Source organism: Carcharodon carcharias, chromosome 20, assembly GCF_017639515.1.
Source record: "Carcharodon carcharias isolate sCarCar2 chromosome 20, sCarCar2.pri, whole genome shotgun sequence".
NCBI lineage: Eukaryota > Metazoa > Chordata > Chondrichthyes > Lamniformes > Lamnidae > Carcharodon > Carcharodon carcharias.
In genome coordinates this window covers 177449-192771 of record NC_054486.1, presented here as the reverse complement: position 1 = coordinate 192771, position 15323 = coordinate 177449, and the positions used below count along the sequence as shown (strand labels likewise).

Below are 15323 nucleotides of genomic sequence, written 5' to 3'. Positions count from 1 at the left end.
GGAAGTGACCATAATATGATAGAATTTACCCTGCAATTTGAGAGGAAACAGATGGAATCAGATGTAACGATAATACAGTTAAATAAAGGCAACTATAGAGGCATGAAGGAGGAGCTGGTCACAATTGACTGGGAGATGAGCCTAGCAGGAAAGACAGTGGAACAGCAATGGCAGGAGTTTCTGGAAGTAATTTGGGAGACACAGCAAAAATTCATCCCTAGGAAGAAGAAGCATACTAAAGGGAGGACGAGGCAACCATGGCTGACAAGGGAAGTGAGGGACAGCGTAAAAGCTAAAGAGAAAGCATACAATGCGGCGAAGAGCAGTGAGAAAGCAGGGGATTGGGAAGCCTACAAAGACCAACAGAGGACAACTAAAAAAGAAATAAGGAGGGAGAAGATTAAATATGAGGGTAAAGTACCAGTAATATAAAAGAAGATTGCAAGAGTTTTTGTAGATATATAAAAGATGAGAGAGAGGCAAAAGTGGACATTGGGCCGCTGGAAAATGGCGCTGGAGAAGTAGTAGTGGGGAACTAAGGAATGGCAGAGGAACTGAATAGGTACTTTGCGTCAGTCTTCACGGTGGAAGACATGAGTAACATCCCCACAGTTCAAGAGAGTCGGGGCAGAGGTGAGTATGGTGGCCATTACCAAGGAGAAGGTGCTAGGAAAACTGAATGCTCTGAAGATAGATCAATCACCTGGACCAGATGGATTACACCCCAGAGTTCTGAAGGAGATAGCTGAAGATATAGTGGAGGGATTAGTGGTGATCTTTCTGGAATCACTGGAGTCAGGGAGGGTCCCAGAGGACTGGAAAATCGCTAATGTAACCCCTCTGTTTTAGAAGGGAATGAGGCAAAAGACGGGAAATTACAGGTCGATTAGCCTGACCTCGGTGGTTGGTATGTTTTTAGAGTCCATCATTAAGGATTAGATTTCAGGATACTTGGAAGTGCATGGTAAAATCGGGCAAAGTCAGCATGGGGAGGTCATGCCTGACAAATGTGTTAGAATTCTTTGAGGAGGTAATGAGTAGGTTAGACAATGGAGAGCCAATGGATGTTTTCTACTTGGACTTCCAGAAGGCCTTTGACAAGGTGCAGCACAGGAGGCTGCTCAGTAAGATAAGAGCCCATGGTGTTAGAGGCAAGGTACTAGCATGGATAGAATATTGGCTGTCTGGCAGGAGGCAGAGAGTGGGGATAAGGGGGTCCTTCTCAGGATGGTGGCCGGTGACTAGTGGAGTTCCGCAGGGGTCAGTGTTGGGACCACAACTTTTCACTTTATACATTAATGATCTTGATGAAGGAACTGGGGCTTCCTGGCTAAGTTTGATGATGATACAAAGATAGGTGAAGGGACAGGTAGTATCAAGGAGGCAGGGAGGCTGCAGAAGGATTTGGACAGATTAGGAGAATGGGCAAACAAGTGACAGATGGAATAGAACGTGGGGAAGTGTGAGGTCATGCACTTTGGTACGAAGAGTAGAGGTATAGACTACATTCTAAATGGGGAATGAATTCAGAAATCTGGAGTGCAAAGGGACTTGGGAGTCCTGGTCCAGGATTCTCTTAAGGTTAACTTGCAGATTGAGTCGGTAGTTAGGAAGGGAAATGCAATGTTGGCATTTATTTCGAGCAGACTAGAATATAAAAACAGGCATATGCTGCTGAGGCTTTGTAACGCTTTGGTCAGTCCACATTTAGAATATTGTGAGCAATTTTGGGCTCTGTATCTCAGGAAGGATGTGCTGGCCCTGGAGAGGGTCCAGAGGAACGATCCCAGGAATAAAAGGCTTAACATATGAGGAACGTTTGAGGACACTGGCACTCTACTCGATGGAGTTTAGAATGATGAGGGGGATTCTGATTGAAATTTACAGAATACTGAAAGACCTGGATAGAGTTGACGTGGTGAAGAGGTTTCTATTAGTAGGAGAGACTAGGACCCGAAGGCGCAGCCTCAGAGTAAAGGGAAGACCATTTAGAACAGAGATGAGGTGAAACTTATTTAGCCAGAGAGTGGTGAATCTATGGAATTCATTGCCACAGAATGCTGTGGAGGCCAGGTCATTCAGTGTATTTAAGACCGAGATAGATAGGTTCTTGGTTGGGAAGGTGTTTAAAGGTTATGGGGAGAAGGCGGGAGAATGTGGTTGAGAAACTTATCAGCCATGATTGAATGGCGGAGCAGACTCGATGGGCTGAATGGCCTAATTTCTGCTCCTATGTCTTATGGTATTATTTTGAGCACTGTTACTCATATTAGCTTCGGACAGCCAATGCTGCTGGCTGGGCATTGCCAGTGGCTGGGTGGGCAAAAGCTTTTGACCAAGTTCACGTTTATCCTTAGTCACAAATAAAGCTGTGAGGCTAACACTGTGCACTGACCTCACAGCCATTATCTTTCTCCCCACCACAAACTGTAGTCCTTTACCATCCTCCCCCCATGTCCACACACAAGTTTAAGGTGTGGACTCCCGTGATTTGTTTTGTAACTCTTTCGAGTATAAACCCGTTTCCATCTGTTTCAGATGAAGTTACATCGTTTCATAGTTTGCCATTGTGAGATTTGAGCTCTTGATCTTGGGGTTACAAACCCAGTACCATAACCACTTGGCTATTTAGGCCAAGCCGTGATTTATTTTGTACCCTCACCAGTTTTGTCACGTTAATAATCGGTGCATTTCCATGTTGCAATCCCCCAATTTACTGTCACTTAAAACCAGTGCAGACGCTGCTTTTCCCAGTTCTAATGTAAACCCATCAAACTGAGACATGAAGCTGTCCTGAATGTTTCCCTTGTCGGGTGCATGATCGGGGAGCCTGGGAGCGGGTGTGAAATGCGCTTCTGCCCGATCAGCCCCGCGACCATGATCTTACGCTGCTTGGCCAATGGAGAGGCAGCCAGTGTGAAGCGGAGCCGGGGAAAGGCTCAGCACTGCCGCTGGGGGAGGGAAGAGGGCGGCACCGACCTCACTGTAAGTGCTGGTGAGCGCTTCCAGTCAGCTCCCTGAAGGCAGACAGATGCCTCCGAGAGCTGCAGACCTCCAAATAATAAAACAAAGCACAAAAGGTGCTGCCAAACTGTCCCTGCAGCACAATCAAGCTCCTGAAAGCAGCTCTCACACAAAACACACACAGCCAGGTATTTATTTTTATTATAAATCCTAACGGAGATTCCGTCCCTCCCTTGGATGAGGTTTCATCAAGAATGTAAAGGTTTCCTGGCCGATTGGCTGCTCCCCCAACGTCAGGTTGGATGGGCCATGAAAACCCGCTGACAATTGGGACGTTAATGGGTTTAATATATTCTCCAAATATTTATATAGGAAATGAATACTGAAGTGTGCATTGGTCTCTTAGATGGTGAGGCTGGGAAATTAATAATGGGAATGAGGAAATGGCAGAAGCATTGAATAGGTATTTTGTGTCTCTCTTCACTGTAGACGACAAAAGAAACATCCCAAAAAATAGTTGAAAATCAAGAGGTAAAAAGGAAGGACGAACTTCAAACATCCAGGTTTATTCGGAAAAGCTCTTATGGAAACAATTAGAACCACAGGTTCTCAATTCCCTTGTCTTGATGGCTTTGATCATAAGGTCTTAAAAGAAGTGGCTGCAGACATAGTAGATGCACTGGTTGTGATCTTTCAAAATTCCCCAGATTCATGGGAGGCCCAGTGGATTGAAAATCACATGGGGCGAATGGATTAGATTTCTTTGAGGAAGTAGCATGAAAACTGGTAAAGGAGAATGTGTAGATTTGGTGCAGTTGGATTTCCAAAAGCAATTTGATCAGGTGTCACATCAAAGATAACAAAGATAACAAGATAAGAATTTGTTATACAGGTGGTAGCATGTTAGTATGTATAGACGCTTGATTAACTCAGCAAACAGAGATTTGGGGTAAAGGGCCATTTTTGGTTTGGCAAACTGGTACTAGTGAAGTGACACAGAGGTCAGTGCTGGGGCCTAAAGTACCTGTGTAAATTACTTGGGTGAAGGAACTGAATGCATGGTAGCTAAATTTGCCGATGGTGCAAAGGTAGGAAAGTAACTTGTAAAGTGGACATAAAGAGTCTATTAAGGGATTGAAATAGGTGAAGTGAATGGGCAAAAAAATGGCAGATGGAGTTTAATGTGAGAAAATGTGAATTTAACCTCTTTGGCTGTAAGAATAGAAAAGTAGTGTCTTACGTGAATGGAGAAAGACTGCAGACTGTATGGTGCTGAGGGATCTGGGAGCCCCAGTCTATGGATCGCTAGGCATGCAGTGGAGCAAGTGATTAGGAAGACAATTGGTATGCTGGTGTTCATGTGGATGCTGTGGATAAAGCAGTTTCAATGACTGTCTAGTAAACCGAAGATCCTGAGTGTGAATCTCAGTGGTGTCTTTACCCCCAGCTTCCATTTAAGGCTTTGAAATGTGACGTGTTTACAACAAAAATGCATTCCTTTGATGCACAAAATCCCAGCAATGAACGTGTCCCAACAAAAGAAATCAAGAATTGAATTAGATCAAGGGAAGAGATGTATAAAGTTGCCAGAAAAAGTAAAGCCTGGAAATTGGGAGCATTTTAGAAAACTGCATAGAAATGGATTAAGAAAGAAAAGATAGAATATGAGAGTAAACTAGCAAGAAACACAAAGACTGATTGTAAATGCTTCTGTAGGTATGTAAAAAGGAAAGTATTAGTAAAAATAATTGTGGGTCCATTTCAAGCAAAGTCAGGAAAAATTACAATGTGGAATAAGGAAATGGCAGAGAAATTAAACAAATACTTTGTGTCTGTCTTCACGGAGCAAAATACTAAAAATCGATCAGAAGTAAAGGAGAATCAGGGACTAATGTAAACGAGGAACTGCAAGATATGAATATTTGTTTAAAAAAGTATTAGAGAAATTATTGGGACCTAAAGTAGATAAATTCCCTGACCCGGATGATCTACATCCCAGAGTGTTGAAGGAAGTGGCTGCAGAGATAGGAGATGCGTTGGTGATCATATTTCAAAATTCTGTAGCCTCTGGAATGGTTCCTGCAGATTGGAAGGTGGAAGATATAACCCTGTTGTTTAAGAAAAGAGGGAGAGTAAACTGGGAACTAAAGATCTGTTAGCCTGACATAAGGAGGATGGAAAATGCTAGATTTTGCAATAAAGGATGTGATAATAGAACACTTAGAAAATAATGGTAGGATTAGGCAGATTCAACATGGATTTATGAAAGGGAAATCATGTGTAACATACCTGTTGGGGATTTTTGAGGATGCAGTCAGTAGAATATATAAGGGGAGACCCGTGGATGTGGTACAATGAGATAGGGCAAGGATCACAGTCACAGCTATTCACAATGTACATCAATGATTTGGACATGGGGATTAAATGTAATATTTAGAAGTTTGCAGGTGACAGGAAATTAGGTGGAAGTGTGAGTTGTGAGGAGGATGCAAAGTAGCTTCAAGGGGATCTGAAGAGGATAAGAGAGTGGCCAAAAATTTGGCAGATGGAATATAATATGGAGGAATGTGATGTTATCCACATTGGCAGGAAATAACAAATACAGACCATTTGTTAAATGGTAAGAGACTGGGAAGTGTTGATCTTCAAAGGTATTTCAATGTCCTTGATCAGGAGTCACTTAAAGCTAACATGCAGATACAGCAAACAGTTAAAAAGGTAAATGGTATGTTGGCTTTTATTACAAGTGGATTAGAGTTTAGGAGTAAAGATGACTCACTGTCTTGGTGAGATGGTGACAGGAGCATTCTATACAGTTTTTGTCTTCTTACCTAAGGAAAGATGTACTTGTCTTAGACTGAGTGCGATGAAGTTTCCACTAAAATAATTCCTGGAGCAATGCGTGCTGAGGAGAAATTAAATAGACTGGGCCTCTGTTCTCTGGAGTTTAGAAGAATGAGAGGTGATCTCATTCAGGCATACAAAATTCTTACAGGGATTGACAGTGTAGATGCAGGTAGGAGGTTGCCCCATGCTGGGGGTGTCTAGAACCAGGGGATACAGTCTCAGAATAAGGGGCAGGCCATTTAGGACTGAGATATGGAGGAATTTCTTTACTCAGAGCGTGGTGAATCTTTTGAATTCACAGCCCCAGAGGAGGGTCAGTCATTTAGTATGTTCAAGACTGAGATTTATAGATTTCTACACATTGAAAGCATCATGGAACATGTGGTTAACACAAGTAAATGTTGTTGAAGTGGAAGATGAACCGTGATCTCAGTGAATGGCGGAGCGGGCTCGAAGGGCTGAATAGCTGGTTCCTGCTCCTATTTCATATGTTTTTATTGCAAGGGGAATGCATTGTAAAAGTAGAGAAGTTTTGCTGCAGCTATACAGGGCCTTAGTCAGACAGCATCTGGAGTAAACTATAAAGTTTTGGTCTATTTAGTTAAAGGGTATAATTGCATTAGAACTAGTTCAGTGAAGGTTCACTCAACTGATTGCTGGGATGAAGGGTTTTATTTTACGATGAAAAGTTAAGCAGATTGGGCCTATACCCGTTGGTGTTCAGGAGGTTGAGAGGTGATCTTATTGAACATACAAGATCCTGAGGGGACTTGAAAGGATGTATGCTGAGAGGATCTTTCCTCTTGTGGGAGTAGAACTAAGCGACACTATTTCAAAAAAAAAAATAGGGCTCCCCCATTTAAGACTGAGAAGAGAAGAAATTTAGTTAGTCTATGGAATTCTCTTCCCAAGAGGTGAATGGAGGCTGGGTCATTGAGTATATTCAAGGCTGAGTTAAGGTAGATTTTTGATTGACGAGAGAAACGAGGGTTACTGCAGACCGACAGGAAAGCGGAGTTCAGGCCAGAATCAGATCAGCCAGAATCAGATCAGCCAGAATCAGATCAGCCAGAATCAGATCAGCCAGAATCAGATCAGCCAGAATCAGATCAGCCATCTTCTTATCAAATGACGGAGAATTCTTGAGGGGCTGAATGGCCCACTCCTGCTCCTAGTTATTCTGTTCATATTCCAATACGTTCTTCAGACTACAATCTGTGCCCAGGGATGGATAGAGAAGCATTATGTTTTGCGGACCCCAGAGGCTCTCCTGTGCCATTCATTAGAAACATAGAAAAATAGAAAAGTTACAGCACAGAAGGAGGCCATTCGGCCTATCTTGTCCATGCCAGCCTGAGGACACCCAAGTGTCCATTCTAATCCCACCTTCCTGCACCCGGCCCATAGCCCTGCAGCTTACAACACTTTAGGTGCAGATCCAGGTACTTTTTCCAAAGAGTTTAAAGTTTCTGCCTCTACCACCAACTTGGGCAGCGAATTCCAGACATCCACTACCCTCTGCGTAAAAATTTTCTTCCTCATGCCCCCCCCCCCTACACTTTCTGCCACTTCTCTTGAATCTATGTCCCCTGGTTTTAGAATTCTCCATGAAGGGAAACAATTTTATCCTTTCCACTCTATCTATTCCCCTCAAAATTTTGTACATCTCAATCAAGTCACCTCTCATCCTTCTTTGTTCTAAGGAAAATAACCTCAATTTATCCAACCTGTCCTCATAGCTGCACTTTTCTAATCCTGGCAATGTTCCTGTAAACCTCCTCTGCACTCTCTCCAGAGCTATTACATCCTTCCTGTAATGTGGTGACCAGAATCACGCACAATACTCCAGTTGTGGCCTCACCAGTGTTTTATACAATTCCAATATTATATCTTTGCTTTTATATTCTATTCCTCAACCAATGGAGAACATTCTATATGCCTTCTTTACAACCTTGTCTACTTGAACTGCTTCCTTCGGGGACCTGTGTACTTGTACGCCAATATCTCTCACTTCATCTACCCACCTTAGTATATTCCCATTTATTATGTGATCCATGTAACTGTTTGACCTTCCTAAATGTATGACCTAACACTTCTCTATGTTAAAATCCATCTGCCACTTTACCGCCCACTCCACCAACCCATCTATATCGTTTTGGAGATTATGACTATCCTCTACACTATCCACTACTGGGCCAATCTTCGTGTCATCTGTAAATTTCCCAATTGTGCCCCCCACATTCACGTCCAAATCGTTAATATATAACACAAACAGCAAGGATCCCATTACCGAGCCCTGTGGAATACCATTTTAGACAATTTTCCATTCACAAGGGCATCCATCGACCATTAACCTTTGTTTCCCGTTACAAAAGCCAATCTTTTTATCCATTTTTCCACATTAGCCTGAATCCCTTGGGCTTTTACTTTCCTGACCAATTTGCCATGTGGGACCTGGTACACAACATGCACTGCACTACCTTCATCAACCCTTTTTGTCACTTCCTCAAATAATTCAATCAAATTTGTGAGGCAAGACCTTCCTTTAACAAATTCATGCTGACCATCCCTGACTAGACCATGGCTTTCCACATGACAGTTAATCTTATCTCTCAAGATTGATTCTACTAATGTGCTCATCACCGATGTAAGACTAACTGGCCTATAATTGTTTGGCATTTCCTTTGATCCATTTTTAAACAATGGGACTCCGTTTGCTTTTCTCCAGCCCTCTGGTACCTCCCCTGTATCTAGTGAAGATTGGAAAATCATCCTCAGAGCATCTGCTATCTCCTCCCTGACTTCATTCAGCAGCCTCGGAAACAATCCATCTGGCCCTGGTGACTTATCAACTTGTAAGGACTTCAACCCTTCCAGCACTTCCTCTCTCTTCGTGACTATCCCATCCAATATCTCGCAGTGTTCCTCCTGGACTACTATATCTACATCCTCCCTTTCCTTTGTAAACACGGAGACAAAATATTCATTCAAAACCCCTCCCACAGCCTTTGCACTTACACACAAGTTTCCATCTTCATCTCTGATAGGTCTCACTTTTTCCTTAACTAATCCTTTAGCATTAAGGTGTTGGTAAAACATCTTTGGGTTATCTTCAACTTTTCTTCCTAATCTTTTTTCATGTCCTCTCTTTGATTTCTTTATTTCCTTTTTTACTTCGTCCCTATATTCCTATATTCGTCTAGGTTATCTGCAGTGCTTAGTTCTTTCTGCCAATCGTACACATTCTTTTTTTCTGTTTGATCTTTCCCTGTATTCCTCTAGACAACCAGGGAGGTCTAGATTTGGCAGTACCTCTCATGTTTGTAGGGGACATGCCTACTATGTACAATTAGGATCTTGCTTTTTAGTGCTTCCCACTGATTTTCCATTGTTATTTCTTCCAGCAGTGCTGTCCAGTCCACCTCAGCCAAGTCCCTTCTCATTTCTGCAAAATTTGCCTTCCCCCAGTTGAAGACTTTAATGCCTGCCTTATCTCTGTCTTTTTCCATTGTAATGCTAAATCTAACTGAAATGTGATCACTGTCCCGGATATGGTCGCCAACTGTCACTACATTCACTTGCCCTTCTTCGTTCCCCAAGACTAGGTCTAGAATTGCATCTCCTCTCGTTGTGTTTGTCGCTAATTGGTTGAAAAATTTTCCTGGTCACACTGCACGATTTTTTTTCCCTAGGATAGTTGAAGTCTCCTACTATTATTGCCCTTTTGTTCTTACAAGTAGAAATTTGCCTACATATTTATTCTTCTATCTCCCTTTCAGTATTTGGGGTTCTGTACTATACCCCCAGTAGTGTGACTGCTCCTTTTTTACTTCTAAGCTCAAAGCATAAAGCCTCGTTTGTTGACCCATTTAATACATCATCCCTTCTCACAACTGGTATTGATTCTTTAACCATTAGTGCTACCCCGCTCCCTTTTTTAATCTCCTACTCTATAGCATGTCTGAAGACTCTATAACCAGGGATATTTAGCTGCCAGTTTTGTCCCTCCTTTAGCCAGGTCTCCGTTATAGCAATGACATCCTGCTGCCATGTGTCTACCTGTGCCATTAACTCATCTACCTTGTTTGTAATACTCCTTGCAATGATGTATAAACAGTTTAACCCTATCAATTTCCCTTGCTGGACACTTTTTAAACTTTGCTCCTCCTGTAACTCCATGCGTATCACAACGTCCCTAGCTAATGATCTACCTCAGTTTTTCTGATCTGAAGCTGACCTATCTGATTCTACTCCTGGGATCACATCCCCCACCACATTAAACCACTCGATCTCTGAGCTCCACCAACCATCCGCCCTGTCTTCAGGCCTCTCAGCTGCAGCACTTCATCTTCTATTGGTGTAAGGATGGCAAGATCTGGACGCCAGCACTCTTAGTGCCTCCTTCGCTGACATCATGCACTCTCTTCTACAAGCACATACATTTCTATGGCTACTCACCCATCTAAGATACACATTGGTCTATGCTGATGTCAGCCTGGCTGCCCATCATGTCATCACAGAGATGCCTCCTACATGTGGCCACTCAGTCTTGGCAGCGCAGGAGTCAACTCTCACTGGCCGCGGCCTTCCACAGAGAGGCTGACATGTCTCTGACAGTCAATGCTGCTCCGTGGGCATCCTTAGTCACGTATAAGACTGTACGTTTAACAGTGTTTGCTGCACTTACCTTGCCAGAACACATCAGGATGTTGATCATTTTGTCACTGCAACCACGTGCCCCACACCTGCTCACCTCCTCGGCAATCTCCCCCCAAGCTTGCTCGGATTGACTGGGCCGACCTCCTCCTCCTGTCCTGAGGGAACAAGACCTCCCTCCGAGCCCGAGCAGCCTGGAGAAGCGACCCAGGGAGACATCAGTAAATCAGGGATGTTGTCTTCATAGCTTCCAGCAAGATCACAGCCATTATCCACATCCCGACCACAAACTTCATTCCTGAGTCAAGCACCATCCCATATCCCCCCACCGAGTGACATGGAGATACTGCGCTGTTGTCTTGCACCATCATCCCTTTTGTCATTTAATCACACCACAAATTCCATTCTGTTCTCTCCTTGCCCCAAATCACCCAAACACCATAGCTTAAACCCTGTCAATTCACTGGTATTTCCCAGTTCTACTAACAGCTCAGACTTTAATATGATAAAATTCTTCATCAAGATGGAGAGTGAAGTAGTTGATTCTGAGACTAGGGTCCTGAATCTTAACAAAGGGAACTATAATGGTATGAGACACGAGTTGGCTATGATGCATTGAGAAAACGTTAGTTCAAGGGGTGTCGGTAGATAAGCAATGGCAAACATTCAAAGAGCGCGTGGGTGAACTACAACAATTGTTTATTCCTGTCGTGCGCATAAGTAAAACACGAAAGGTGGCCAAACGATGGCTTACAAGGGGAATTAGAGGTAGCATTAGATCCAAGGAAAAAGCATACAAATTGGCCAGAGAAAAGAACAGACCTGAGGATTGGGAGCAGTTTAGAATTCAACAAAGGAGGGCCAAAAGATTGATTAAGAAGAGGAAAATAGATTTCGAGAGTAAGCTTGTAGGGAACATAAAACTGACTGTAAAGGTTTCGATAGGTATGTGGAGAGAAAAAAATTGTTGAAGACAAATGTAAGTCCCTCACAGTCAAAAACAGGGCAATTTATAATGGGGAACAAAGAAGTGGCCAACCAACTAAATACATACTTTGGCTTTGTCTTCACAAAATAGGACGCAAATAACATACTAAAAATGTTGGGGCACATAGGATTTAGTTAATGGGAGGAACTGAAAGAAATCAGCATTAGTAGGGAAATGGTGTTGGGTAAATTGACGGGATTGAAGGCCGATAAATCCCCAGGGCCTGATAATCTCCATCCCAGAGTACTTAAGGAAGTGGCCAGAGAAACTGTGGATGAATTGGTGGTCATCTTCCGAGATTCTATAGACACTAGAACAGTTCCTACAGATTGGAGGGGAGCTAATGTAACCCCACTATTTAAAAAGGGAGGCAGAGAGAAAACAGGGAATTATAGACCAGTCAGCCTGACGTCAGTAGCGGGGAAAATTCTAGAGTCCATTATAAAAGATTTAATAGCTGAGCACTTGGGAAACAGTGGCGCAATTGGGCAGAATCAACATGGATTTACGAAAGGGAAATCATGCTTCACAAATGTACTGGAATTTTATGAGGATGTAACTGGTAGAGTTGATGAGAGGGGAGCCAGTGGACGTGGTTTATTTGGTCTTCCAGAAGTCCCGCCTAAGATATTAGCGTGTAACATTAAAGTGCGGTACTGATTTGAGATGGATCGAAAACTGGTTGAAAGACAGGAAACAAAGAGTAGGAATAGATGGGTCTTTTTCCGAATGGCAGGCAGTGACTAGTGGGGTACCGCAGGGATTGGTGCTGGGACCACAGCTATTCGCAATATATATTAATCATTTAAATGAGTGAACTACATGTAATATCTCCAAATTTGCAGATGACACAAAGCTGGGTGGGAGGGTGAGCTGCGAGGAGGATGCAGAGATGTTTCAGTGTGATTTGGACAAGCTGGGTGAGTGGGCAAATGCATGACAGATGCAGGATAATGTGGAGAAATGTGAGGTTATCCACTTTGGTAGCAAAAACATGAAGGCAGATTAATATCAGAATGGCTATAAATTGAGAGAGGGGAATGTGCAACGAGACCTGGGTGTCCTCGTGCACCAGTTGCTGAAGGTAAACATCCAGGTACAGCAGGCGGCAGATAAGCCAAATGATATGTTGGCCTTCATAGCGAGAGGATTCGAGTACAGGAGCAGGGATGTCTTGATGCAATTATAAAGGGCCTTGGGGAGACCACACCTGGGATATTGTGTGCAATTCTGGTCTCCTTACCTGAGGAAGGATGTTCTTGCTATAGAGGGAGAGCAGCGAAGGTTTACCAGACTGATTCCTGGGATGGCGGGACTGACATATGAGGAGAGATTGATTCGGTTAGGATTATTTTCATTGGAGTTCAGAAGAATAAGGGGGGATCTCAGAGAAATATAAAATTTTAAGCAGACTAGACAGGGTAGATGCAGGAAGGATTTTCCCGATGGTGGGGGAGCCCAGAACTTGGAGTCTCACTCTGAGGATACGGGGTAGACCATTTAGGACTGAGATGAGGAGAAATTTCTTCACCCAGAGAGTGGTGAGCCTGTGGAATTCACTACCACAGAAAGTATTTGAGGCCAAAGCTTTGCATGTGTTGAAGAAGGAGTTAGATATAGCTCTTGGGGCGAAAGGTATCAAAGGATATGGGGAGAAAGCGGGAGCGGGCTATTGAGTTGGATGATCAGCCTTGATCATAATGAATGGCGGAGCAGGCTCGAAGGGCCGAATGGCCTCCTCCTGCTCCTAGTTTCTATGTTTCTATGTTTAACTTTGTTTCTCTCTTCACAAATACTTGCCGGATCTGCTGAGTATTTCCAATATATTATATTTATATTTAATTTGCAGCATTTATAGTGTTTTCATTTTCCTTTATAAACGGATGTTGTGCTTTTGGATTGCCTCTTACTGTGTATTATTATTAATAGTATTCGTTAAAACACTGTGGATTTACCCAGATTCCTGTTATTTTTCTCCCCCTGATCCTTAGTCTAAGGGATAATGATCTCAGTGATTCTTGTACCGAGGATCTCGCCTCCGCTCTCAGTACAAACCGGTCACTGACGGATCTGGACCTGAGATTTAACCGCTTCACAGACCGATCTGTCCCCGCTCTCTGCCGCCTCATCCTGACCTGCCGGACTCTGAATGTGATCGAGTGAGTGTTTGTGTTAATGTTTAGTGTAATAATTAAAATATAAATGGGATTTAAAATATAAATGGTGCTGAATCTATCAAACAGCAGCAATGAAAAGCGGATCTCCGCAGCTCGACAAGATTCTCCCAAACTGAAACTGCTTCATTTTCCTCCCAGGACCTTCAGCAGTGACTCCCTCCCCCCGGGGGAGCTCCATCCGAGCAGAGTCTAGTCGGCTCAGGGGGAGAGTGGGGGTGTCGGTGGGGTCGGGGGGGTTAATGCGGTCAGGGTGACGGCTAATGGGGCTGGGTCAGCCGTGTTGTTGGATCGGGCTGTAAAGCCGGGGGTTTGGTCAGATTTGGTCAAGGACAGAGTTGGGAGGGTCAGGAGGGAGTGGGGTTGGTGGGGGTGGTTGGAGGGGTTAATGGGGGAGTGTGGGTGTAGTATGATGGTCAGTGGGGGGTGATTGGGGGACTGGGTTGTGGAGTTACCCAGGTATTAGACCAGGTTTTACAGTCTAACATTTCCTGGGTAACTACCCAGGTAAATCCTGGGGATTTGTCCCAAGTCTCCGATTCTAACCCAGAGTCAGAGACATTCACACAGGGTCCCGGGCAGCAGGGCGATTACCCAGTGGAAATTTAAACCTCTGGGGCAATTCCCATGTAGGCCTGCGAGTCAGGACATGACAGGGACCCGCTGGCCATCTTCAGCCTCATGTCTGGTCTCTGCTGAGCCAGTGAGCAGGAGATTTGTCCCATTAACTCCAGTCTCCCTGTTATTGACACTGTTGTTCAATCTGTTTATTCCTCTTTAACCTTCCATCTCTTTCAGGCTGCGGGGCAATCGGTTCAGTTCACATGGAGAAAATCAGCTGGAGTCGCTGCAGGGAACCAGACCTGGACTGAGAGTGATAATGTGAACCTTGGGATTGATAAACATTCCTGTTCGAGCTGAGTGAGCGTCATCTCCCATTGTGACGTCAGAGGCCCAGCCACCGGGTCACGTGACTCAGCCCGGCCCCGCCCCCCCACAGGCGCTGCTTCTGCAGGATATCCGGGGCTGAATGTTCCCCAATGGGGCACTGGGGAAATGTACAGACAGGGAGGGGCCCAGGGTGGGGATCAGTCTGGGCTGCAGTGGGACATTGACAATTACACTCAGGATTCCTGGGATTGGGGGTAAAGCCCCCTAGGGCTCCCGCTCAGTATCACTGCCCAGTGACCCTGCTGGGAAGTGACCCTGTGTGGGTTCAGGGTGGGTACAGGGTGACCCTGTGTGGGTTCAGGGTGGGTACAGGGTGACCCTGTCTGGGTTCAAGGTGGGTACAGGGTGACCCTGCGTGGGTTCAGGGTGAGTACAGGGTGACCCTGTGTGGGTTCAGGGTGGGTACAGGGTGACCCTGTGTGGGTTCAGGGTGACCCTGTGTGGGTACAGGGTGACCCTGTGTGGGTTCAGGGTGAGTACAGGGTGACCCTGTGTGGGTTCAGGGTGGGTACAGGGTGGCCCTGTGTGGGTTCAGGGTGACCCTGTGTGGGTTCAGGGTGGGTACAGGGTGACCCTGTGTGGGTTCAGGGTGGGTACAGGGTGACCCTGTGTGGGTTCAGGGTGGGTACAGGGTGACCCTGTGTGGGTTCAGGGTGGGTACAGGGTGACCCTGTGTGGGTTCAGGGTGGGTACAGGGTGACCCTGTGTGGGTACAGGGTGGGTACAGGGTGACCCTGTGTGGG

At 44.7% G+C, this 15323-nt stretch overlaps 1 protein-coding gene across 4 annotated transcripts in view; it reads left to right on the top strand.

Annotated features, from left to right (window-relative positions):
- Positions 1-14897, top strand: part of LOC121292492 (NACHT, LRR and PYD domains-containing protein 3-like) — a 68817-nt gene extending 53920 nt beyond the window's left edge. For all 4 annotated transcript variants that reach the window (XM_041214512.1, XM_041214514.1, XM_041214511.1 and 1 more), the window contains 2 exons: positions 13447-13614; positions 14428-14897. In XM_041214512.1, the coding sequence (XP_041070446.1) occupies positions 13447-13614; positions 14428-14515 (256 nt within the window). In that variant the 3' untranslated portion in view covers positions 14516-14897. The remainder of the gene's footprint in view (positions 1-13446; positions 13615-14427) is intronic.
- Positions 14898-15323: the final 426 nt, after the last annotated feature.